Here is a 27833-nt window from a genome sequence, read left to right as displayed (position 1 = left end):
AGCTTTAAAAACAAAAAAAGTTATATGCTAATCTTTTCTGCAATGCAATCCTATGGGCGAAATTATCCAAAATGGCAGGCGGATCATTCTGCAAAAAGAGAAGCGCTCCGCCTATGGCCGCTTCTCTTCGCCATGCTTCTCCAGGTCCCTGGCTCACTTCTCCTCCTCCTCTGGACAAGGCGGATCAGGCCAATTCGCTCCTGCTTCTCCAGTCCGAGGAGAAGCGGAGCACATCCCTAGGCAGAAGGGCAGCCTGGCACATTGGGCTGCATGCCAGAGGTGCCTGAGTTGCAGAAGGTGGAGCTGGATGTAGTTCAGCTGGCGCAGCGGAGAAAAAGCAAACGGCTGGAACAGTGAAGGAGGAAAAGCCAATCACAGCAGGAGAGAACACTTAAGTACCTCATATAGCCTTGGAGACCCAGCTGTGCTAATTAATAGCCAGCTACAGTATAAATCAGACCAGGACCAGGCATACCTCGCTGAAGGCAAACTGTCTGTTTCCTTGACTTCTTCACCTCCTGCATCACAACTCTGATTCTTAGACCCTCAGCAACATTTCTGATACTACTTTTCTGGACGCTCCCTGAGTGCTTAGATGCTTGGCTCCACGACCCCTTGGCAACAGACTACGGAGTGACCTGACAACACTTCTGCTTTGCGATACCTGACTGGAATTTCACTGAGAGGACCTGGACTGCTTGCCCTGCCAACCTGGCTTAGGACACGACCCACCTGTAAACACAACACTTGCCATCTCTGCCAAGAAGTGCAGTTGGGGGAAAGAGACTGCTCCTCTCTCTCTCTCTCTCTCTCTCTCTCTCTCTCTCTCTCTCTCTCACACACACACACACACACACACACACACACACATACACACACACACACACACACACACACCTCTAAGGACCCTTTGGGTTTGCAGAACTAGTTGTACACTTTCTTGGATACTGGAGTGTCTCTGAAAGGATAGTCAAAAAAGGAAAATGGCAACAAATGCAAAAGGGAACTTATCTCAAAATGTGACTGCATAAAAATCAATCCATACTCACCCCAAACATGTTTCAAAGTTGTCTGAATACTTTATTTTCCCAGGAAGGTGCTTTCTTAAATTCTCTTTTATGGCTATCTAACATTGAGCCAGCTAAGAAAAGGCCCCAGATGGCTGTGTGGAAGTTGGGAGGGGCTTGCAGGCTGCATTTCCAGAAGTGCAGAAATGTGACCTGCAAGCCCCTCCCACTTGGAGATCCAGGCCTTTTATTTGCCGGTGACATTGCACTGGCCAAGAAGAGGCCCCGGATGGCTGCATGGGAGCTGGGAGGAGCTTGTAGGCCATGTTCTGCACTTCTGGAAATGCAATCTGCAAGCCCCCTCCACTTGGCAATCTCCGCACATGGAAGCTGGGGCGGGGGAGCTTGCAGGCTGTGTTTCCGAAAGTGCTAGCCCCTGATGTGCAGCGATCCAGGCCTTTTCTTGGCCGGCGCAATGTCACCAGCCAAGAAAATGCCCAGATCACCGTGCCTTATGGGCTGGGAGTCCACAATTTTCTAGAAATTTGGGGAAATTTCCCCCAGACCCTGGTTTGCCTCCCCATTTTCTGGACCTGTCCTGGTGAAACCAGACAGTTGGTCAGTCTAGGGATACCCATCCCAACAGAAAAACCCTAGGCCTTTAAGCCTGACTTTATTACATTGCCTCTGTAGCCCTCAAATCTTCACGTATATATGTCTCCCCTTCATGTCTCTGATATATAAAAAAGCATTACCCTTCTTTTTAATACTAGAATGTAAAGGGAACAGAATGGAAATGTGCTGTATTACTTAGGGCTGTGCATGGACACCCCCGATCCGCTCTGGATCCTGATCTGCAACTTCCGGATTGAGTCCGCTCTGTGTAGATCTGCCTATGCTCCGCTGTGGAGCTCCATGTCCCCCCCCCCCCCAGACTTGCATTGAAATTCAAAAGCCTATAACTTTTTTCTGTTAACGTTAGAAACCTCAAAATTGCCACCATGAGAGTTTACCCATATATCCACCTTCATGCCCAGTTGGAAGCAAATCTGACCCTCCACTGATTTTGGGGAAATTTTGAAAATCCTACACCCCATTTTCAGAAATGGGTTTTACTCTGACATTTTTCCAGATACAGACTTGCAAATGGGCACCCTCACAGATGCCACCTAGATCCACATTCCTGGCATGTTTCAAGCAAATCTGACCATGCTCTGATTTTTGGCATTTTTTTTTCATTTTAAGCATAACCCCCTAACCCCAATTCACACCCCTTTCGAGAACTCTGTCAGTCTGGTTCTGGCTTTGTTTGGGATCTTCTTGCAGCTGCATCGTTAGAAACCTCAAAATCACCAACCTGAGAGCTTATCCACATATCCACATTCTTGCACAGTTTGAAGCAAATCCGAGCCTCCACTGATTTTGGGGGGAAATTTGAAAATTTCCCCACCCCATTTTCAGAAAAGCATTAGAAAGCAAAGGACAGTACTTGCCCATAGGGGAAACAAACTTGCCCATAGGGATCCATTGCAAAGCGCTTGCCCATTGCAATCTATAGGACAATATCTCTATCATTTTCCCTACATACAGATGTATTTATTATTTGGGGAAATGGGAAAAGTGTGTATTGTGCTTTGCCCATACTTTATTTGATTTCTCAAACTTTATTTGCTTTTTGCACTTAACAAGCAGTGCACAGCACACCCAATCACAGCCACAACAAACACACACACACACACACACACACACAGAGAGAGAGAGAGAGAGAGAGAGAGAGAGAGAGTGAGAGAGAGAAAGAGAGGATAGATTGGGAAGGGAAGGGGTTGTGGGTGGGAAGCAACAAACAAACACTCCAAATGAAGAATTATATAAAGTAATAAGTCAAAACAGAACAAAGGAAAGCTAAGCAAAAAGTCAGAAACAAACAAACACACACACACCCCAAGCAATCACAGCTACAACTAACCCTCCAGAGAAAGGAAACTGTCTCTGGCTCCCTCTGGCTTAGTCTCACCCCCTCCAGCATTGGGATTGGAGGGTGCTTCACATGATCATCATGATCAAGGGAGAAAACAAGAGCTTCCCTTCTCCCGCTTTTAGCCATTCTAAAGAAATTAATAGCATGCAAATCCCACGATGAAAAATTCTGAAAATCGACACAAATGACCCCCAATCATCACTCTCTAAGCACAGTAAGTTGTTTTTTAAGTAGCTCAAAAAAACAAAGTAGTTATAGGCATGTTTTTGCCCAATGCAATCCTATGGGGAAAAATCCAAGATAGTGGACGGAGCTCCGTAAAGACGCGGAGCTCTACGTAATGGTCAATCTGCTCCATGGTGCTCTGCTGCCCACCCAATCTGATCTGCCCCCACCTTAAATGAAGGCGAAGCACCCTGATTTGCTACCGCTTCTCCGACCCGAAACGGAGCAGAGCAGAGCCCTAGTATTACTGACTGACTTTTCTGCATGTACACACATTTAAACATCTATGAAACATCTTGGGTATGAGAGGCATATGAACAATCTCTCAGCCTCTCACACTTTCCTCAAATCACTGCTGCCTTGTCCCTCAGAGTCCAGGATTTCAGTTAGCCCTAGAGTTAGGGACAGGGAAACTGATGTGTTCACAATGATTTCATTTGTTGAAAATCATTCCTTTGGGGAGCCACCATGTGTTCCCATCACTCTAGCTGTCATATATTACCTGTGACTGTGAGGCATAAATGATAAAATCTTACTTCGTCATTCACTGCTGTGCTAAATGACTTCTTCCAGTGTTCCCTGGGGTTTGGTTTGATGAAAGATTGCTTTGAGGTAACTACTGAATTTTGGAAGGTTTTGTTCCTGTCCTCCATCTAGGGCCAAAGTTTCATCACAATTCAAACTGGAAATCTGCTATTCGGAGGAGTCTGGGCATACTTCCCTCATTCTGGGAAGATACTAACAATGCACTCTATCCAGAAATAAGACTCATTGAGTTCAATGGGGTTTTCTTCCATGTAGAAGAATCTCAAAGGTTCAGGTTCAAGGGGAATCATTGTTTTTTTCCTGTCAACTCAAAGCTGTGGGCTTGCGATTGTTGCTTTAAACTTGTCAAAATCATGTTAATCTTATTAATAAAAAACTGTTTTGTTCCATACAGGTTGAAGATGTTGGGTTTTATTATAGTAGCCTGTTTCTGCCAAGGAATTTTCAGGACAGAAGCATTCAAAATTCCACAAGAACCTGTGACTAAATATACATTGGATCCTGAATGCTTTTTGAATGTTGTAAGTGAAGACAGTTTTGAACATCGGTCTTTTGGATGGCTGGTGAGAGAGATGAGATGGAAGCATTAGACTCCTTAAGTGCCATTCTTTTTAGTTGAAAGGTGGGGTGCAAATCAACTAAATCAAATAATGAATTAGGGTTCATACTCCGCACAAGGTCTTATCTGCTGCATCCAAAGCCACTCCATTTCCCTGGAACAGTAGCCATGGAGCTGGTATAGCTAATTTCCTCATTGCTGTTGATATGAACTGCAAGCGAGCAGGATTTGTGATGTGGGGAACTCAAATCCTTCCCAGTTTCACTTTGGATTCTTCAAGCAATTACAGCAGGGCATGGGAACTATGGGCTTAAGCAAAAATCCACAAACTTACCTATTTCAAGCATATGGGCAAAAAGGGGGAAAGGGAAAGGGTAGAGACTGCTGAAGGAACGGGAGGCATTGAGATGGCAATGGATGAACGGTTTGATAGATCCATCCCATGTGTGTCATGTCACCATGAGCGCATTCCAGGTCTGGCGTCAGTGGAACGTAGTGTGTATATTTTGCACTCAAATGACTCCGCTTGCCTTTCAAGCCAAGACACAAGTTTCTTCCCAAAATACAGTAACTTTTTGAGTGTTTTTTTTTAAAAAACAACAACAGTTTATGCAAATTGCAGTTGTAATTTGCAGAGTTTGCTCAAATTGTGACTGCAATCTGCACAAATTACACATATTGCAGTCACAATTTGTGCAAATTTCTGTTCACACAGCTTTTACATAACAACGAAAATCCACATACTTGCCCATTTCAAGCATATGGGCAAAAAGGGGGAAAGGATAGAGACTGCTGAGGGAACGGGAGGCATTGAGATGGCAATGGATGAATGGTTTGATAGATCCATCCCATGTGTGTCATGTCATCATGAGCGCATTCCAGGTCTGGCGTCGGTGGAATGTAGTGCGTATATTTTGCACTCAAATGACAAGGCATGGTTCAATGAACAGCTCTTCGGCAAGAAACTACACCACAGGTAATGACTTTATGGAAACCTGCATGTGGACTCCGTAACATCTAGATCCATCCCCCCTCCCCCAATACTAAACATGGCATTGGATTTGCCAATCATGCAGTAACTCCCCACATCACCATCACCCTACTCTGGATTTTTAGTAACAGTATAATGGATCCTTAAAAGTTAAAATTGAAGTGCTGGCCTGGCGTACCACTTCTATTTTCATTTTTTTTTTAAAGGAATTATATTTTGTCAACTCCACTTTTATAAATTGTTCCACTAAGCACCATCAAACTATCCTTTCCATCCAGACTTAGTCATACTAAGAGCAGACCCGTTGAAAGAAATGGCTCACAATTTCAATGGGTCTACTCTAATTATGACTCCATCTGGATCCAACACTATGTAGGTTTGTTTATTTGTTTGTTTTTCAATTAACCTATGGGTAAAAAATTGAAGGGTACAAAATCAGAAGAACTAGAATAAAATGGAAGGAACTAGTTATGTACAGCCACTGCCTTGTGTTGAGAAGACCTTTGCAAGTGTAAACCAGCAGTTCCAAATAAACAAAACCACACAGAAGAACCCCACAAGGGCTAGAGCCAGGCTATTTTTCACCCTAGGCAAGGCGAGCTACTTGCACACACACAGCTGTTCAAGAAGAGTTTCTGAACTATTATATTTCCCTTTTATTGTGTTTTTTTCTTAAAACAGCTAATTTGTATAAAACTGTGACCCTTAAAGGTCAATACTGCACCCCTCTGAGGTCTGTGCTCTAGGCAGCCTAATGGTAGCACCAGCCCTGACCCCACAGCATGAAGGTAAAAAGAGCAAGTCCAGAGACTCGCCTGCCGAGTGGCTAGGTCAACATCAGGATCCATATGGGTGCAGATTGGGAACAGTGGCACTGGCATGGATGCAGATGTGTGCACAAATTGTGGGCCCTATTGTAACAGAGTACTGCATATGTTGTGACCCACCAAACTGACTGCAGCCATGTATGGTGGACCATTCGATGAGCCTCCGTTTATTGGCTATCTGTATCTGCCAGAAAGTGAGAGTTATGTTTGATCTATCAATATTTTAATAAATTACAGCCCTTGAAATCTTTCGCTCATTACAGCTTTCAACTCAAGAATGAATGTGTGTTTGGAGATGCAGGGGGTGGAGTTGCATGTCATAAATACATCCTATAAGTGTCCAAGTCCATTTTCCTTATCTATGGTGACCATATGGAAAGGAGGACTGGGCTCCTGTATCTTTAACAGTTGCATAGAAGAGGGAATTTCAGCAGGTGTCATTTGTATGTTTGCAGCACCTGGTGAAATTGTTGGGGTGCTCAGACAAACAAATTCCTCTCCAATCAGAGAGATTAGCAGAGTAATGCAGTGTTCCAGGCAGGACTCAGAGAAAGCGAATAAAGCCACAAAGATAGACGATAGCAACAGTAATTTCTTCAGCAACGCTTTACTGAGGCATAGACATAGAGATCTTATTTACAATATCATTCAGTTATACTCACACAACGTCATGGTCACACAGGAGAGAGCAGATATGCTTCTACACAAGACTTATATACACAGCATTATCTGTCTCTATCACTTTACAACTTGATTGACAATCAATCATTCCTGTCAGGTCATTAAACCCATAAACCAATTATCCCTTTGACCGTTAGATTGACTGACGCAATACCTTGCAATTCTTGCATCTTACTGGGTTGGACTGAAACTACGGAAATTCAAAAATAAAAACCCGGACAGAAATTCCCTCTTCATCACAACAGTTAAAACTGCAGAAGCTACAATAGAGTGACTAGATACAAAAGAGGGCAGGGCTCCTGCTCTTTATTTTTGTTCAGTCTGGTGAATGCAAACTACTCATATAAACTAGCTCAACACCATTCCTGCACCAGCTTTTTGCTGGGCCAACATTGGAATATGTGTAATTTAACCTATAAGGACACATCTGATCTGCCCCTGGCTCCACCATGTTTAATTGTCATTATTCTTGGCTTCTATTAACAATAAGTCACTTCTTGTTCCAAATAAATGCTTCATTTAGGTAGAGGATTCCTTCAAATAAGCCTACTGTGTTTTTCTCCTACAGACTGAGATTATCCATTATCATGGCTACCCAAGTGAGGAATATCAGGTTGAGACAGAAGATGGATATATACTCACAGTTGACAGAATACCTCGTGGGAGATATAATGATGGAAACAAAGGTAATGCCATGGGAAAAACTAAGCGAATCAAATACCAATTTCCCCCCTTTAATTTACTCATGTAATTTGTTTGCCATAATATTTTGCTTATTCAGTGTCTACCTTAAGATTTCCTGTTGCTTCTACTTTATATATGTTATTATCCCTTTAAGAGAAACCAAGCTTCCCTCTGGGGAAAAGAGAGATAAAGCAAACTCCAGGACAGCCATGTTAGAGTTTTGAATTGGTCCAGGAGTCTGTTTAGACCTCTGCTCCACTGAGGGAATTCTTTTCAACAATACAAGTCTGCTTTTTCTTTTTGCATTCTAGAACATAGAAAGCACAAAATTAGGTAAATTCACATTAAAGTGGGAGCTAAACTAATAACCAACCATGGTGTGAAAAAGTCTAGGCCAGTGTTTCTCAACTTTTTCCAACTGTGGCCCCTTCCGACCTTGTTTCCTTCCTGTGCCCCCCCCCCCCCCGTCCTACCGGTAGAAAGGTAGCTATTTAAATGTTTTGTTTGTAAATCGAACATGTTTTATTTATAATTTTTATAATTTATACAAATAACAATTACATAAAAATGTATATTTTAAGTATTTCTCGATCAATGTGACCCTTGTGCTTGATGACCAGCAACAAGCTTTTTTATATCCGGTTCTATTGCTGTGAGGGATAACCGAAGATCATCTCTGTCCATTATGTTAAGGTGATTCCGCGTTAGGCTGAGTAAATAATTCACATGACTGAAACCTGATTCTACCAAATACGAAGTAGGAAATGCCATGAAAAACAATTTTGCTTTATCCCAAAGCTGTGGAAACTTTTTAGATATTGTACTCTTTATCCAAAAATGGATTTTTTCTTGACTGAAAATTACTTTGGCTGCTATGTCGCTCTGTGGTTCTATGAGCGCTTATGTCAAAGAATCATCAACGTCAGCAGCATTCACAGCAAATGGATCAACTACCCAGGCCGAAATATCCATGTCCAGCAGATCACGGAAACGAACTTCCATATCATTATAAAGCTGCATCAAATGATCCATATACACAATTATTTCATCATCTTTCATCACTAACTGCTGCCAAAGAGGAAAACTAGGTGAATTCTTGTCTCATGCAAGCACCCTGCTAGTTATTTTGAAACCAAGTTTTGAAACCTCTGTGGCCTCCTAGTCATAGAATCATAGAATAGCAGAGTTGGAAGGGGCCTAAAAGGCCATAGAGTCCAACCCCCTGCTCAATGCAAGAATCCACCCTAAAGCATCCCTGACAGATGGTTGTCCAGCTGCCACTTGAAGGCGTCTAGTGTGGGAGAGCCCACAACCTCCCTAGGTAACTGATTCCATTGTCGTACTGCTCTTACAGTCAGGAAGTTTTTCCTGATGTCCAGCTGGAATCTGGCTTCCTTTAACTTGAGCCCGTTATTCCGTGTCCTGCACTCTGGGAGGATTGAGAAGAGATCCTGGCCCTCCTCTGTGTGAAAACCTTTTAAGTATTTGAAGAGTGCTATCATGTCTCCCCTCAATCTTCTCTTCTCCAGGCTAAACATGCCCAGTTCTTTCAGTCTCTCTTCATAGGGCTTTTTTTATAGGAATTGAGCACGTCAGCCTTTTCTTTGTCATCTGTTATCAATTTGCCATCCTCATTAAGCAGTTGAACCACCATTTCTTTCCTCTGTCTTTTACTACTCATGTATCTGAAGAAAGCCTTTTTATTGCTTTTAGCATCCCTCGCTAATCTCAGCTCATTCACTGCTTTAGCCTTCCTGACGCCATTTCGGCACTTCTGTGCCACCTGTCTGTATCTTCTTTTGTAGCCTGGCCTTCCTTCCACTTCCTATATGTATCCTTTTTTTGTTTTCAGGTCATCTCTAAGCTTTTTGTAGAGCCTCTTTGGTTTCCTCTGTTGTCTTCTATCGTTTCTCCTTGTTGGAATTGTTTGTAACTGTGCCTTTAAAATTTCCTTTTTTAAACACTCCCACCCATCCTGCACTCCTTTTCTCATTAGGCTCGCTTGCCATGGGACTTTACTTATCATAGTTCTGAGTTTATTAAAATCAGCTTTCCTAAAATCCAGAGTACATGTTTGGCTACACTCAACTTTTGTCTCCTTCATAATCAAGAATTCAAATATGACGTGGTCACTTTCCCCCAGAGTTCCCGTAACTGCCACTTTATCCACTAAGTCATCCCCTATTGGTCAATATCAAGTCAAGGATTGCTGATCCTCTAGTTCCTTCCTCCACTTTCTGTAGGAGAAAGTTATCACCCATACATGTCAGGAATTTCTGACATGTATTGGTCTCCCAACAGATTTCAGGGTAATTGAAGTCCCCCATCACTACTACATCACACTTCCTTGAAACACTGGCAATTTGTTTCTCAAAAGTTTCATCCTCTCCTTGATTGGGTGGTCAGTAGTAGACTCCGATTATCATGTTCTTTTTATTCCTTGCCCCATTTATTTTAATCCAGATGCTCTCAATGGGGCTCCCAGTCTGATCTGCCTGTATTTCTGTGCAGGGATAGGTGTTTTTTAACATATAGTGCAACTCCACCTCCCCTTCTAGTTCTTCTGTTCTTTTTGAACAAGTTATATCCTTCAATTGCTATATTCCAGTCATGGGAGTCATCCCACCAAGTTTCAGTTATACCTATCAAGTCGTATTTGCCTTCATGTAATAAGAGTTCAAGTTCATTCTGATTGTTTCCCATGCTCTGGGCATTAGTATATAGACATCAAAGATTATGTGTTTTATAGTCTGGCTTTATTCCTACATTGTTGCGGACACTATTTTGGGGCACTATTGGAGCTGTTCTCTGTACTCTGGTACATTGGCCTTCATCCATTGTTGCCTCGAAGTTTATGTCTCCCATCCCCCGTAAGATTCAGTTTAAAGCCCTCCTGATCAAGTTCTTCATGCTGTGGCCGAACACATTCTTTCCAGCCCTTGTGAGGTGCAACCCATCCCTTGCCAGCAGTCCATGTTCCAAGTAGCGTAGCCCGTGGTCCCAGAATCCAAAACTCTCATGTCAGCACCACCTTCGTAGCCAGTCGTTCATCCGGAGTATTTTTCTTTCCCTTTCTAATCCTTTTCCAAGAACCGGGAGGATGGATGAGAAAACTACCTGGGCCCCAAAGTTCTTCAGTTTCCTTCCCAGAGCTTCAAAGTCTGAAATGATTTCTTCGTAGCTCAGCTTGGCGACATCATTTGTTCCCACATGGTTGAGAAGAAAGGGGTATGTGTCCGTGGGCTTTATGAGCTTCGGTAACCCTTCAGTCACATCTCTAATCTGTGCTCCAGGGAGACAGCACACCTGGCGAGTCCATGGGTCTTCACGACATACTTGGGTTTCAATCCTACGCAGCAGGGAGTCTCCCACAATGACTACTCTTCTCTTCTTCTTGGTTGACCTACCTTCTGCCTCTTGTTCACTGTTGCATGGTGTCTCCTGTACTTCTTCCTCTGCAAACTGTCCTTCAGTCTCATCCTCCAGTAGCTGAAAGCGGTTGCTTAACTCTAATGGTTCCACCGGTGCAGAATGCCTTCTAGTTCTTCTGCTCCTAACTGTCACTCTTTTCCAGAGAGTTGCCTCTTCATTGGCTTTCCTCCTCTCAGCATACTCCACCTCTGCTTCAGCTGGCTGATGCTCATCAATCTCATGTGCTTCTTATTGCTGTTGCAGTTCCACCATTCGGTCTAAGAACTTCTCGTCTTCTCTTATTCCTTGGAGGGTGGACACTCGCTGATCAAGTCCTCTCACTTTTTCTTCCAAAAGTGCCATCAGCTTGCACTTGTTGCAGGTGTACGCCATGTTGAGCTCAGGCACAAATACGAACATTGCACACCCTTTGCAGGTCACCACCTCTAGGGACTCCTTTCCATCCATATTGTCTATTTCTGCTTTGTTTTTTCCTTTCAGATTATAGTGGAATTGCCTTAGCATGAATAGTCTCATGCTGTGCCCCCCCTTTACGAGATTTTCACCTGCGGCCCCCTTGGAATATTCTGGGGGGGGGCCCCAGTTGAGAAACGTTGGTCTAGACAGATGACACATTAACCAACCATTGACTATTTAACCCACCATTGACTATTTAACCAACTGTTGGTTATCATGTCATCTGAACCAAGTCTTTGATATGTTGAACTACTCTGGTCATCAGCTTCCCTCTCAGGCACCTAATATAGTGGGAGACAACATCATATGTTCTGGACTTAGGTTGCAGAATATGCCATAGTAGCGTTGGGGACAATGAGATGAATCTAGATTTAGTCATGCTTAGAGTACCTTCATTGACATCAATAGGACATAAGTTAGTCACCACTAACTGATGTCCCATGATTTCAGTGGGTATCTTCTACATAGTGCTAAGTATAGATCCAATCCAGTGTTTGTGTGTGTGTGTGCATGTGTGTGCGTGTGTGTATAATATATGGATAATTGAGAGTAAGCAGAGTCTGCTGGTTCAACATTTTTGTAAACTACAAAGACATGCACAAAAGTAGTCTTTTCTGGGCACTGATCTATCACAATGTTTTTGTACACATACATTTGTGACATATTACTCCCTTTGGAATGCAAAAAACAAGCTAAACACCACCCCATCACCCCAGCAAGGGCCCTTTTACATTCTGATTTACTAATTAAATATTATCTGTCTTTATCAGAACTGGTACAAGTAAAGAATACTAATTTGTCTAAGTTCCATTGACAGTTAATGAGAAATCCAATGATCTCCTGTCCTCATTGGAATCTGGCGTCCTTTACGAAGACCTTTTTAAGATGTGCCTTAAGCCTGCTACTTCTGCTTCTGGATTCTTCATGGAATTAGGATTGGATCTCTACACAACACTTTTGTTTTTCCTTTCCTGCCTTTCTGTAGATTCTGCTACATAACCTCTAGGAGATGTTATGGTATATTGGTATGAAGCAGAATAATGGATCTACTCTGGTAGAGAGTTGCACTTTATATCATGATTCCAAAAGTAACCACATCTTTCCTTCTCCCCACCACCCCCTACAATCTGGCAAAGTGGTTAGAAAACACAGAAGTCATACTGGCAGTTGATGGTGACTAAAGCACCCATAAGCTACCATGAATGAGGAATTGCAATGCACCTCTTTGTATTTTACAGGTCCCCGGCCTGCTGTGTTTCTGCAACATTGTGTGCTTGGAGATGCTTCCCTCTGGATTTCAAACCAGCCCAACAACAGTTTGGGTTTCATACTAGCAGATGCTGGATATGATGTTTGGCTTGGGAACAGCAGAGGGAACATGTGGTCTTCAAAACATAAGACACTGGACCCAAAAAAGAATGACTTCTGGAAATTCAGGTAACAAAGCACATGGACAGTAACACTTGATGTGAAACTAATACTTCTCTCTATCATCATATTTATGAATGTGACTATTTATGTGACTAAGAATGAAATTAGAAATGTTTACAGCTGCCATGTTTGTTTTCTCTTGGGTCTTTACAAAGGGTTAGCGGACTAACCATGGCTTAGTTTGCTGTCTGAATAGCCCAATGAATGGAGAATATCTAACATTTTCAACCAAAGATGCATGTAAAAAGATCTCAAATTATGTCATTATGAGCCAGTTCTAGTTTTCCATGCATATTTTCCCTTCAATTTGTGCTAATCCTTGCATCTGATTTGCACATCATTAAATCTGATAAAGCATTAACTCACCCTTCCCCATAATTTTGTTTCTATCTCCAGTTTTCATGAAATGGGATACTATGACATTCCAGCAGTCATATACTTCATTCTGGATAAAACCGGTCAGCAACAATTATCTTATGTAGGCTATTCTGAAGGCACAACAATTGGTACGTTACAAAACGCAGGGTTGGGATGGGAAAAGAGCTTCTCAAAGGGATGGGGAAATGTTCCATCAAAAACACATTGGGAGAATTCAGGTCTAAAAAGAAGCAAAGACATTGGAGAAAAAAAAATACATTGCATCACAGTGCATCATGCCACCCTCTTCCCATGCTGATCAATTGTGAATGCCTGCAGTGTGGAAATCTGGTAGCCCATCTGTCCCTGGCAAGTATTTCTTGATGGCCAAGTCAGAAACAGCGACGAACAAGCCACCTTCTCACTCTCTCCATATGTGCAGGTTTTTGTAAACTGTTCTGAAGTGTTCATTTTAGGAACATAGGGAAGTTATACGGAGTCAGATCATTGGTCCATGTGGCATTTCTGTCAATCCCATCCCTACTGTGCAATAAGGCTCTCCCCTTTTCAGCAAGCCTACGACCCTCCCATTCCACTATACGAGAGTGATGGAATCCTATTGACACTGAGGTTTAGCAGGAGTATACCATTACCTCTTTATCACCTGGAAAAGCTGTGAGGATCATGTCTCACTGGAAAAAAAATGGTAAATTTCCTTGATGACTTGGCATATCTTTTATTTCCTCAGGTTTCATAGCTTTCTCTTCTTGGCCGAAACTGGCAGAAAGAGTGAAAGTGTTTTTTGCGTTGGGACCCATAACAACTATAACATTTGCTACAACCCCCTTGGTAAAATTGGGACGACTTCCTCCATCGTTATTCCGCGTAAGTCTTCCTGGACTTTATTCATATTACTATAGAATGATGCATAGTCCAATCAAATACCAATATTTATTTAAACATTGATCCTACTTTTATTGTGTCGCAAACTCCAAAAACTGCTATCAGACACATAACTAGAAACAAATTGATGTAAGTCCCACTGAACTCAATGGGACCTATTCCTATATATTTGTATATACTGAGCCGATGTGGTGTAGTGGCTAAGGTGTTGGACTGGGAGTTGGGAGAACTGGGTTCTAGTCCCCACTCGGCCATGGAAACCCACTGGGTGACTTTGGGCCAGTCACAAACTCTCAGCCCAACCTACCTCACAGGGTTGTTGTTGTGATGATAAAATGGAGAGGAGGAGAAGGATGTATGCTGCCTTCAGTTAATTGGATATAAATGCAACAATAAATAAATAAACAAATATTTGTAGCTTAAGGCTGCAATATTGTGCATACTATCCAGAGAGTACGTCCCATTGAAAGAAGTTGGGTTTATTCCAAGTAAGAATGCATAGGATTGTGTTGTTAGATTTGTAATCCTTCTCTCTCTCCTCCCTTCCTTCCTCTAGTAGTAGTAGTAGTAGTAGTAACAACAGTAATGATAACAATGCTAACAATTATAATGCTTAGCATTTGTATGGTATTTTCATGTATTTAAAGTGCTTCATACATGTTATCTGACTGTAATCCTTATAAAACCCCTGTAAGATAAAATCAGTATTGAGGTCCCTCATATTGCAGCTTTTGAGGGTGGGGGACTTGCTTAAGGCCACCTAGTGGGCCATGCACCCATGGCAGAGGTGAGATTCAAACTGAGGCCTTCTTGATTCATAACCCGATCTCTTAGGCCGCAATACTATGCTCTCTTACATGGGAGTAAGTCCCATTGAATTCAGTGGTGCTTAGTACAGAGTAGAGATGTATAGGATTGTGCGATTAACCTCTGCATAACTATAAGAGAGTAACATCTTTGCATAATTAAATTCAGCTAATTTAGCTGGAAAGCGAGGACACGAGAGCTGGAAGAGATCCTATATTTTGTTCCCATTTTCAAAGGGGCTTTCCATTAAATTTATGGTAAAGAAAGACAGAGCAGGATGTGTACAGCAGAGGGCAAGGGTGGGTTGATATTTGATTTGTCTTAGTGGTAATTTATTACAAATATTTATTTATTTATTTATTTATATTTCAGGCTATACTGGGCAACAAAGAACTGTTTCAGTTCTCTTTATTTCTGAGAAAGCTGTTGGCTGCGGTTTGTAGTCATCAACCTAAATTGTGCGCTGGTGCAATTAATTTTTTGGCTGGAGAAAACATTGCCAATTTAAACATGGTAAGTGGGAATTTTGTAAAACTTGAGGGAAATCTGAGGCAAGCTTGTATTTACATTCAGTTGTCTTGGGAGGAGAATGGAAGGCTAAGTTATTCTTTCTCTGGGACTCCCTGATGTTTTAAGTAAGACCAACCTGAGCTCTACTAGAAATCTCTGAGAGAATGGTTTTGATTCCCTGACTGGGTTTGGATAACATGATAACCCATGCTGGGTTAATTTGACTCACTGTGGGTTATCATGTCATCAGTTAGGGATTTTTAAACCTATGATTGGTTATTTACCAAATGTGGGGGTCACAAATAAACCTTTGGAAAATAAGCAAAAACAGACCAAAAAAGTGTGTTTCCCCCAAGCACAAAAAGTGTGTTTCCCCACAATTGCACAGGTCCAAATTTGCACAAATGCGAATTCACAAAAATCTCAATTGCACGAATGTGCATTCATGTGCACTCATACCTGTGCAATTGTGTGCTTTAGGCTATGAGGGAAGTGCATGGTTTGCTTGCTTGCTTCATTTCACAGGTTACCCAGTGAATTTCTCAGGGACGTGTTAAAATTACAGTTTAACCCAGAGAGCCACCGGCCTGACAGACATGCAACTTCCCCAATGTTAATTGGAAATGGAGGAATGAATTCTCTGTAGGCCTTGGGCCTCTCTTGGTGCCACAGCTAACTAGGAGTAGGCCCTAAACCACTAAATGGTGTGGAATGTCCCGACCCGCACTGCTGTCTTGGCTGCTGCAGTTTCCTGCTACAAGTTGCTAGGGTGCATTGAGCTGGGCATATATAATGTTTCTGGTGCCATCCTGACTGATGCCAAAGACTAAAAACCCCTTGGCTCTTGCTCTTTGGTTTGTGCCAAAGCCTGGCACCTCTGCCAAGGAGCAGCCCTAAATACCAGGCAGAGAATGGAGAGAGACAAACAGCTCCACCTCTTTCGGTGAGATGGAAAACGGACTCTCCTCCCTGCAAGAGAGTCTCCCCCACAAACAGATTCTGCCAACCTTTCTTTACTAGGATGACCATATTTTGGAAACCAAAAAGGAGGACAAAATGGCTGCCCCCAAAGGGGTGTGCCCACCAACATGTCCAGCCCGCAAAGGGGTGTGCCCACCAACATGTCCAGCCCCAAAGGGGTGTGCCCACCAACATGTCCAGCCCCCAAAGGGGCATGCCCACCAACATGTCCAGCCCCCAAAGGGGCGTGCCCCCCAAACATGGCCTTGGTCACATGTCTGATTTTACAGTACACAATTAAGACAAATCTGTTCCACATAACATCTTAATGTTAAAAACACTGAAATAAAGCACAAGTGAGACATTCAAAGTATCCAAAATTAACTTCACTCAGTCCTACTTTTGTAGCTTTTGCTGTACTTTGATGCTTTTGCTATACTCTGTGTGATATGGTCTCCCCTTCCCTCAAATATCTTTTCTGACTGCAAAGACCATAGTCTCACCTTTCTTAACATTTAACAATCACAACATCTTAAATCTCTTAGGTTTAAAATTCATCTGAATAAGCCTGCCAGAAGATATTAGTCTTTATGGCTGTCTTAAACTCAGATAGAGTATTAAGCTGATGAATCTCCTCCAGCAGGCTATTCCACAGTCTGGGGGCAGCAGAAGAAAAGGTCCCCTGGGTGCCCTTTATCACAATGGATGCCCATTATCACAATGCTAGACAAAGATCTTTCCCTCCCTTTATCCAAATATATCCTGAATTTTCACTGTCTCAGTATGCAGAGAACAGAAATCCTAATGAGGGACCCAAAGAAAACCCATTGATTTCAATAAAGCTTACTCCCAGATAAATGAATATAGGATTGTAGCCTCTTCACATCTGTTCACCTTACTCTAGCAAGTGCAAGCCCCTCCTGTCAAGGACAGCTATGCACTCACAGAACCTGGCCTCCTGGATCATGCATCCAGCAGGTGCTCTGAAGAAAGATGGTTTCAGAGCCTAGGAGATCCTGACACACTCAGACAAGTCAAGCCAAGCTACACTATGCTGGGACAGAACAATTCTGGGACAAGACAATACTTTGAAAATTACCAGACCTAACGTCATAAACAAAAAAGAAAAACACACCTACCTCATTGACATAGCAATAACTAATGGCAAAAATGTTGCAGAAAAGGAAGAGGAAAAGAGAGAGAGAGAGGTATACACCACTACGTATGGAAATTAAAGAACTGTGGCAGTAAAAAAAAAAGTTACAATTATTTTGTTAGTCACATCAGTAGCCAGCATCACATCAATTTTTTTTTAAAAAAAAAAAATCTTACAGAACACCTGCAGAAACTGGGCCTACCAAAATACATCCACACCAACATCCAGAAAGCAGTCATACTTAAAATATGTTCAATAGTCAGGAAATTTCTGAATCAGTAAAAGACAGCATGACTTGGCAAAGCCCATCATGTTCATCTAGAAAAAACAACAACATGAGCAAGAAAAGAGAGATAATAATTATGGCAACCCTGTTAATTTTTTTAAAGATTTTTATTTTTAAGAAGGATGAACAATTATCAGCAATTGTTACAAAAACTACGTCATGCCAAGTATTTCAAACAAATTGGAAAGGAAGATCTATGGGTCAAATAGATTATTAAAAAACAAATTACTATCTTTTAGCACTAGAGACCCACTTTTTCCTTTGTACTACAGAGCAAGTAGGCACAACTAACTCAAGCAAGTGCGCCAAACCACATGCCACAGAGGATGGCTAAAAACTACTATCGCTGTTGAGAAATAATTTCCTTCATGATTCAAAATTTCTGATACCAAGTTTGATGACCCAGCAAAGGTTTTAGGAAATCTTGCTCATATCGGCATAGATTGTGATATTTTGCTGGTCAGAATTTTCCTCAGTAGAACTCCAATGGAAATACCTTAATGGGAGACTTTCCAGTGAGATACTGTGGCAAGGTAGTTGTAAAGCCGAGGCCATACATATTTACTCAGAATTAAGTCCCACATAATTCATTGAGATTTAAGGCTCTTAAACACAAATCTTCAATTTCAAAGCTTGCATCCATTTCTAGTTTCATTTAGTTTAAGGCTTCAGAAATGCTTTTTTCTAATGCTTTTAAAATTAGTTGTAAACAAATCTACCACGTTTTTCTTGAATATTTAAACCTTATGCAAAAAACAAAAATAAAACCCTGTGGATTCTAACAAGACTTATACATTCAAAAATACTTTGAGTCTTTCTGGTGGACCTTGAATTTCTTGAAGGGGAATAAGAGGTAAACTGCCCGCTGACTGCTCCCACCCCAACACAGAGATACAGAGAAGAACACACAATCAGAGCAGGCTAGGAAGTTGGACACTTAGCATTAAGTCTCCATGAGAGAAATGAGGAACTGTGTTTGACTTGTAACACAAACACACACATACCATATGACTTAATGCACCAGTCTTCCCCAGCCCATCTTGGCTGGCAATGATGGGAGTTGTAGTCCAACACATGTTGAAGGCACTGGGTTTGGGAACACGTAATACACAGTTGGGGTAACGGGACCCCCTGCTAAGATTATTTAACCTTTTAGGAAGGCAGTAAACACATTTTTTCTCCCCTACACACTCATATCTCTCTCTGTCTCTTCCCCTAATTTTCTCTCCCCCTCCTAAATTCTGTGTCTGTGTGTCCCCTAATATATATATATTATAAAATCAGAAAACAGCTTTAAAAAAAAGAAAGAAAGAAAAGTCCAACTCATCTGGGCAGCATCAGGTTGGGTGAGGGCTGGATGGATGGAGAGAAAGAGAGAAGGGAGGAAAGGGAAAGAGAGATCTGTTCCTGCCTTGGAGTGTGAAAAGGAAGGTGTGTGTGTGGGGGAGAGAGAGAGAGAGGCAGCGGCGGAAGCAATCGCCCCAACTGACTTTTGCAGCGTCAAAGGCAAAAAGGCAAAATACTCGGAGGAAAAGGGGAGGGGGAGAAATAAAGAGAGAGGGAGAGCATCCACCGCCACGGGGCGTCGCTTACCTCCGCCAGGCTCTGCGTCTGCAGCCACGAGGGAGCAGGAAAGGGCTGCTCTTGCTCTCCCAGCCAACCGGCTGGAGCTGTTGCTACATTTCTAAGCCAGCTCCAGGAATTGAGAAACTCTCGAGAGGGGGTTGGGCTGCCGCTGGCCGAGTCTTCCTCCCGGTCTGTTTGCATCCAGACCCAGGCTGCGCTGTGGAGGGGGTGAGGGACGCATTCCTGGAAGCGGTCCCTCTGCAGTCCTCATTTGTTTGTTTGTTTGTTTGCCGCCTTGTTTGGTCCGTCGCTGCTGGTGTCCCCCTTCGCTGCCTTGGTCATGCTGCCATCGCGCCAGCGCAGCAGAAGGGGTAGAGAAGCCCTGGGGGGAGGCGGGGGCTGGGAGATGGCACCCCAGAAGTCCCAGGATCGTGTCCTCCAACTCCTCTCCCCAGGGCCAATTGCAACTTTCTGCTGCGCTGCCGCCATCGCAGCAGAATGGGTAGAGGAGCCCTGGGGGGAGGTGGGGGCTGGGAGACGGCGTCCTGGAAGTCCCAGGATCGTGTCCTCCAACTCCTCCCCCCAGGGCCGATTGCAGCGTTCTGCTGCGCTTCCGCCATCGCACCAGCGCAGCAGAAGGGGTAGAGCGGCCCTGGGGGCAGGAAGGAGCTGGGAGACGGCATCCCAGAAGTCCCGGGATGGTGTCCTCCAACTCCTCCCCCCAGAGCCGATTGCAGCCTTCTGCTGTGCTGCCACCTTCTCCAATCAACGCCATAGGAGAGGCCCGGATGGACGAGGTGGGCGTGGCTTATGCCGGGCATTTCCACGTTTTGGAAACGCGTGGTTTAAGGCCCTCCAGGCTTCCATTGGGGCCTCTCCTTGGTCGCTGTAGTGACGACGACCTAGGAGAGGCCCCGATGGAAGCCTGGAGGGCCTTTAAAGCACATTTTTTTCATGGGCAAAAGGGGGAAAATGGGCATTTCTGGCTGGACCCAGATTTGTCCCCCGTTTTCCTGGCGTTTCTGGGTAGATCCGGACGTTTGGTCACCCTGTCTTTACTCTCCTGCAAATTTGTATAGCTCTGACTAGGCTGACCCTATGGAAAGGAGGGCAGGGCTCCTGTGTCTTTAACAGTTGTGTAGAAAGGGGGATTTCAGCAGGTGGCATTTGTGCGCACGCAGCACAAATGAAATGAAATTCCCTCTTCATCACAACAGTTAAAGCTGCAGGAGCCCTGCCCTCTTTTGTATCTGCTCACTCTAGTATAGCTTTGACTGTTTTGATGAAGAGGGAACTTCACCAGGTGCTGCATGCTCACAAGTGACACCTGCTGAAATTTCCTTTTCAGTACAACTGTTAAAGATACAGGAGCCCTGTCCTCCTTTTCATATGGCCACCCTAGCTCTGACCACATCACGTTTGTGGCTCTGACCACATCACCCCTGTTCTATAATAGGTAAGAACTCTTAGATTCCAATAAAGTCCCTTTGAATTATAGCTATAGGGTAGATGTCATTCATTAAGACAATATGATTAATAACTGTTTTATTTCAGAGCCGATTTGACATGTATATGGCACATTTTCCTGCTGGAACATCTATACAAAATGGCCTTCATTGGCACCAGGTATATTGATTTTTTTAAAAAATTATTTATTTATTATGGATTGAATCCAGACTTAGTCATACTCTGAATAAATTTATTGAAAATGGAACTTACGTTAGTCCCTGATTTCAATGGGCCTGCCTAATAAATATGACTACAGCTGGATCTATCCCTATTAAAACACATATATCTTATTTTTCCATCCCTAGTAGGTAATGAGTATAATCACGTGAAATAACAAATATTCCAAATGCAGTAATACAATATTAACACAAGTACATAAAACATATTGAACCATTTCAGTTTGCTTCAAGGAGCCCCTATTGAAATTTATTGCTTTATATAATTTCTGTCTCAGCTTCCCATATCCAAGCAGCAGTTTTTAACTTATCAGCTGCATGCAGAAAAAGAGAAGAATGTTTTAATATCTCGGGGTAGAATTCCACACTGGGACTGTGGCATTCCCTAACTTTTGATGGCTCATTTCCCCCCCCACACTCCAAAGCATTGAAGATATTTTTAAATTAATCCAGGTACTATGTATTAGATACCTGTCCAAGCAATAGTAGTAAAGACATTACAGCTGCGGCACTCATTTTAATGAGTTCCAAATGTTCATTAAAGGGAGGCCCCTTTGCATCGTTATCTTGTGTGCTGAGCCACCAGGGCCACAGGTTGGTGTATCCCTCCCCAGGCAGTGAAGAGTTAAGGTACTGAAGTGGCTCCATCACCATTGGCTCTTTGATACAGGAAAGTTATCGAGGCTTCCTGTTCAAGTTGGGACTTTGACTGGACATTGATCATCTTTCCTGGCTCTTGCTCCCTGGTTCGGACTCTAGTCTTCACCTCTTCGCTCTAATAGTTGGAAGAATCCCTTGGTTTTGTTGGGAATATTGCAGCTTGCCTGTACAGCACCATGTACATTGATGGTGCTAAATAAATAAATAAATAAATAATAAGTGGGCAGTGTTGCAGTTAGTGAGTCTATCTAGGGGCATGACTAGACTGCGGGGGGAGGGGGGAGGATCTCGTGATATTCTGCTTGCGAGATCCTCCCCTTTGTCCAGATGCGTGTGCAACATCCCAGAAGGACAGATGTCACGCCCGCCATTTTTTAAAAATAAATTACAGGAGGATGAGTGCATGTGCGCTCCAACTAAAAGTGAGTTGTTGTTGTTTTAAAAAAATACCCACTCCCAACCCCAACACCGATGGGCACGGAGCATCTTAAGAGCTCTGTGCCCTTTGCCTGGTTCCCGCCTCCTCACATTTACTTGCAAGGAGGCAGGACAAAGCCGGGATGGGCGCCCACAACTCCCGTGGACTTGGGACAATCCTGAGACTGCAGGAAGAATCGGGCTAAAAGGGCCTGCTAATATCTTGGGGAAATGGAGGGATCATCCGTCCCTGCTCCCGGGATCCCCTGTGCATCATCTGGATGTACATGGACAATCCTTGGATGATCCCCGGGATAACGACTGGTCTAGTCATGCCCTTAGACAATGCTAACAGGATCTCTATAGCCTACAATGTGGTTTCCTGTGATTTCTTCCTTTCGTTCCTCCGCTTCCTTCCCCACCCACCCCAGCTGGCCATAGAATCCACTGGCAAGAGCAACCTGTACTTCTGGTGGTGCTCTTGCCAGTGTGGACTCTCTCCATGATAGCCGTTGCATAGCCAGCAGGGACAACCTGGGACCTATGCTGCAGGGAGGGGTAAGTGAACCACGGGAAAGCCCTTCATGGTTGTGTGACAGCCCCCCTTGAAGTGGTTTTCCTACCCTTCCCTGCCACGTGGATCCTGTGCCCACTGCTGCTCCATGCACATGTGAATAGGGTCCTTTTTTTGGCATCAGTACTTTTGCACTGCGCTGAGTCTCCTTCTGCTTACCCCTAGTCTGCCGTGTTACCTTGAGACCTTGCTGCCTGTCACCTGGACCATTGAGACCTTGCCATTTGCCTGATACGTGTTTCAGCAGACCACCTTGGACTGCTTAGACCCCTCAACCTCCAACTGCTAGGTTCAGATTCGGAAATGTGACTTGCAGATCTGATGAACCCATGTCCACTCCCCAGCCACCCCAGCCCTTTTCTCCCCCCTCCGCCATCCTCTTGCAAGGTCATGATGCTGACTTTGAAGGAGCTACCATAGAGCTTTCTGTGGCAGCTGGGTGGGATGAGGTGGGAATCTGCAGAGGGATCTCAGGCCTGCCAGGTCATAGTTCTGACTATAGCCAGCCAGTGTGAGTAAGGATTCATTCTGCCATATCCTATGAGTCACTGGGACACACTTTCAGGGACGATACAATTGCTCTCTGCATCCAGCTCTATGTAAATACTAATTATCAGTGTCATTCTTAATAAGGTGGTTGTTCATGTCTATAACTATGCACTATTTATTTGTAGCTATTAAATGGAAAGGTGTTCCGAGCATATGACCATGGCTCTGAGGAAAAGAATATGGCAAAGTACAATCAGGTAGGAAAGTAAAATACTTAATATGTTATATGCTCTGCACTTGTACTTTTGAAATCAGAATTACATCTCTGATTGGTGTTTTTGCTGCTTTGAATCAAACTATTTTTGGTGCCTCTTACCAAATCATACAAATTCGGCAACAATAGTTTTGAGCTAATATTCAGAGGAATCATACATAGCTGAGAAGAGATTAGTACTTGTACTTTTTCTCTCATCAACTAAAGTCTGTTTTACGCATAGGGTGACCATATAAAAAGGAGGACTTGGCTCCTGTATTTTTAGCAGTTGGGTAGAAAAGGGAATTTCAGCAGGTGTCATTTGTGGGCAGGCAGCCCCTGGTGAAATTCCCTCCTTATCACAACAGTTAAAGCTGCAGGAGCCCTGCCCTGAGTGACCAAATACAAAAGAGGGCAGGGCTCCTGCTCTTTATTTTTGTTCAGTCTGGTGAATGCAAGCTACTCAGATAAAAATGACACCTGCTAAAATTCCCTTTTCTATGCAACTGTTAAAGATACAGGAGACCTGTCTTGCTTTTCATATGGTCAGCCTAAAGGATAATATCTAAAAACTAAGTTTACATTCCATTCCAGAAGCTAAAATATAATGACACTTAAGGGGGTTCGTTAAATTTGGGGTTAAAAACATTTTAAAAGTTTAATCTCTAATCACATCTGGAAATAATTCACAGAATCAGTTACACAACCATAGTAGTGAATTACAAGGGGGCTCTGAAAGTAGCTTTTTCTCCTTTGCTCAACTCCATAGAAGTGACAAGATTGCTCCACACACCTATGCAGCTTCAAATCAACAGGCTCCTCCACCTTCTCTCAGCTGTGCTCCTTCGTAGTTGTGAAGCTTTGAATCAACAGAATTCCCCCACCCTCCCAATCATAAAGTGAAATGGAGGAGTTACTTCTGAGTAGACATGCAAACATCCACCCTTGCATCCCTCTGTCTCCCTGTGGTTGGAAGGGTGCCCTTAAGCCCTATGTTGTGAAGGACTGAGCAGTAGCAATAATAATAATAATAATAATAATAATAATAATAATAATAATAATAATAATAATAATATCAGGCCCATGGTTGCTCTTACATCTCCTTTCCCCTCCTTGCCCCTGTAGATGTGGCTGTCTAAAGAGGGGGGCAGGAAAGGAAGAGGAGAGAGATGTTTACAAAGAACAGTTCCTTCCTTAGGGTGACCATAGGAAAAGGAGGACAGGGCTCCTGTATCTTTAACTGTTGTATTGGAAAAGGGAATTTCCGCAGGTGTCATTTGTATATATGGAGAACCTGGTGAAGTTTCCTCTTCATCACAACGGTTAAAGCCGCAGGTGCCCTGCCCTCTTTCAAATCTGATCACTCTAGTATAGCTCCTGCAGCTTTAACTGTTGTGATGAAGAGGGAATTCTACCAGGTTCTCCATATACACAAATGACACCTGCTGAAATTCCCTTTTCTATGCAACTGTTAAAGATACAGGAGCCCTGTCCTCCTTTTCATATGGTCACCCTACTTCCTACTACTAAAAATAATAGTAGGGGCTGTCTTGGTTGTGGCCATGAATGACTGAGGGCAGCATTAGCAGCAGCAGTACTAATATTTAGTAGTACTAGAAGAAGCTGGTGCTGCTTTCCTCCCTGAGTTGTGGCTGCAGCCCAGAGGGGATGCAGGGGACGAGAGAGAAAGAGGTTTACAAAGCACTGATGTGTCATACATCCCAAAGCTCAGTTTGCATATTCCTACTTCATGATTACCTAGCACTAGGGTGACCATATGAAAAGGAGGACAGGGCTCCTGTATCTTTAACAGTAATGTAGAAAAGGGAATTTCAGCAGGTGTCAATTGAAGAGGGTGAAATTCCCTCTTCATCACAACAGTTAAAGCTGCAGAAGCCCTGCCCTCTTTTGTATCTGGCCACTCTACTATAGCTAGTGTAGCTCTAACTGTTGTGATGAAGAGGGAATTTCACCCTCTTCAATTGACACCTGCTGAAATTCCCTTTTCTACATTACTGTTAAAGATACAGGAGCCCTGTCCTCCTTTTCATGTGGTCACCCTACCTAGCACTCAATGGCCCCATTCAGACAACACGCTAAACCATGCTGCTTAATGGAATGCATTAAGATTAATGCATTCCATTAACCATTTTGTGGTTAAGCAGCACGTTTCAGCGTGTTGTCTGAATGGGGCCAATGAATATCTACAGCAAGAGGCAGTGACTGAGCCCACATTCCCAACGCAGCAGTTTTTAATGAAAAGGGGCTAGCAAAGGAATTCTACAAATCCCTCTACTCCTGTACTCCCAAAATACCAACTGAAGACAATGACTTACTTCTGAGTAGACATGGTTAAATCTCTTCTCTCCCCCCATGATCTCCCCTGCCCTACATGATTTTCCTTTCTGTCTATCAGTGCCCAAAGTACACCCGCCATCCTAAGCTGCTTCGGCTATTGGGCGGTATAAAATGTAATAAATAAATAAATAAATAAAAAACCCACCAATGACAGATGCACAGAGAACTATGGCGATAGCAGAGCAAAATTAAAATACATGGTAAAATGGGACCAAGAAAATGCACAGCTTCAGGACAGAAACCACAATGGGACTGTGAACTGGTGGCTGTGTCATATAACAAAGGTGCGCAACTTCACAGCCATGATGGTGTAAATGTCCCATGTAGACATGCCCCAGCTGCACAACATGAGCTATGCAGCAACAGATTTTCCTTCTGATTGGTGTCTGAACATTGAGTCAGTAGATCTTTCCTCTGCTTCTTATCAGCAGCTCTGCAAAATACAGCTTGCAGTGACCTCATTTCTGTTTTAGCAATAAGCTGTTTCATTTTTCTTTACTTTACTTTTCAAAGACAGCTCTCCGAAGTCTCAGAGTTATTATAATGCCATAAAATTGGTATAAAACCCACCATTCTAGCAGGAGTTTTCCCATTGGTCAGTGGCCTGGAATATAAATCTTCTGGGGGGTCTTTCAGGAGGTGGTTGTTTAGATCTCCCCAAAACCCTCATTCAGATCATTTAACCCATACAGATCAAATTAGCCATCTGCAATTTGAAGTTGAAGCCATCTGTTCAGTCTTTTGGTAGCAAAATTATTTAAGTCCTTCAGTGTCAGACTAACAATCATACTGTGTTTCTTTGGGTTTCCTGGTCAGTAGAAGTTCAAAGCATCCTTTGCAAGGCCATGTTTATTCATAGAAAAAAGCTCTGGAGCCTTGAAAACCCAAATATTCCTATCAAACGTAACACTGGACAGCTGGACATTTACACCTTACCCACCAAAGTGGGTAAGCGCGAAATATGCTATGGTGGTGTCTGAAGAAGCTTAACGCGAAACGGGTTTATTAAGCCGGCAGCCCGTTAAACAAGTTTCTTACAAACAAGTTTCTTACTAAGCGTCCCGTAACTATAAACAACCTTTGTTTAATCGAGTATAACAAGTTTCTTATCAAGCGTCTCGCTACTATAAATAACTTCTAACTGTTAATAACTTTCTGTTTGTGTGGTAAACATTACATGCTTGGTACTGTTAGCAACCTTCTGTTACATTGTAAATAATTTGTGGTACTATTTTGATATTATATAAAATGTTTCCTTAAACCATTTACCCCATTTCTGTTTCTCATTTAGTATTGCAGTTTGTATGCTGGTTAGCGCCACTTTTTGCTGTTTATTTCAACTGCTGCCTTCTATATTGTATACGTAGCGGTTGGCATGCACATTTTTGGCCACCCTCTGCCATTGGGATACCAAGAGGAAAGAGGATGACATGGGAGGGAGGAGTAAGGATGGCATGGGAGGAGTAAGGGCAGGGAGAAGTAAGTGAGCCACAGGGCAGCCTGTCATTCATGGTCATGTGATGGCCCCCCTTGCAGTGTTTTTCTTACCCCTCCCTGAAGCAGTGGTCCCATACTTACACCCATATGCGTGTGTGTGTGTGTGTGTGTGTGTGTATGGGGCCAATACCTTCTAATGTCACAACTCCCCCCTTTAAATCAGCTCTAGACATTTCTATCAGGAATAATAATAATAATAATAATAATAATAATTAATAATAATAATTAATAATAATAATACTCTCATGTGAAAAATCCTATATTGTGATATATTTGCAAATTGATGTTTTGGTTTTTTTGTCCCCAGACAACTCCTCCTGTATACAAGGTAGAAGATATAAAAACCCCTATTGCATACTGGACTGGAGGAAGAGACTTGTTGGTACATCCAAACGACGTCGCAGCATTACGGCTACGGATTAAGAATCTCATCTATGAAAAACATATTCCTGAATGGCAACACTTAGACTTCATCATTGGACTTGATGCAACTGAACGCATGTACATGAAAATAATGGAGATAATGACGAATATTTAA

General features: G+C 43.0%; 1 protein-coding gene across 1 annotated transcript; it reads left to right on the top strand.

Moving 5' to 3' along the window:
* Positions 1–270: 270 nt before the first annotated feature.
* On the top strand, positions 271–27833 carry LOC134403174 (lysosomal acid lipase/cholesteryl ester hydrolase-like). Its single transcript, XM_063133282.1, has 10 exons — positions 271–353; positions 4151–4277; positions 7383–7500; positions 12625–12823; positions 13214–13323; positions 13923–14059; positions 15257–15397; positions 20917–20988; positions 23373–23444; positions 27603–27833. The coding sequence occupies exons 1-10, from the start codon at positions 271–273 to the stop codon at positions 27831–27833; spliced, it is 1290 nt and encodes a 429-aa protein (XP_062989352.1).

This window comes from Elgaria multicarinata, chromosome 8, assembly GCF_023053635.1.
Source record: "Elgaria multicarinata webbii isolate HBS135686 ecotype San Diego chromosome 8, rElgMul1.1.pri, whole genome shotgun sequence".
Lineage (NCBI taxonomy): Eukaryota > Metazoa > Chordata > Lepidosauria > Squamata > Anguidae > Elgaria > Elgaria multicarinata.
This window is presented reverse-complemented; position numbering and strand designations above follow the sequence as displayed.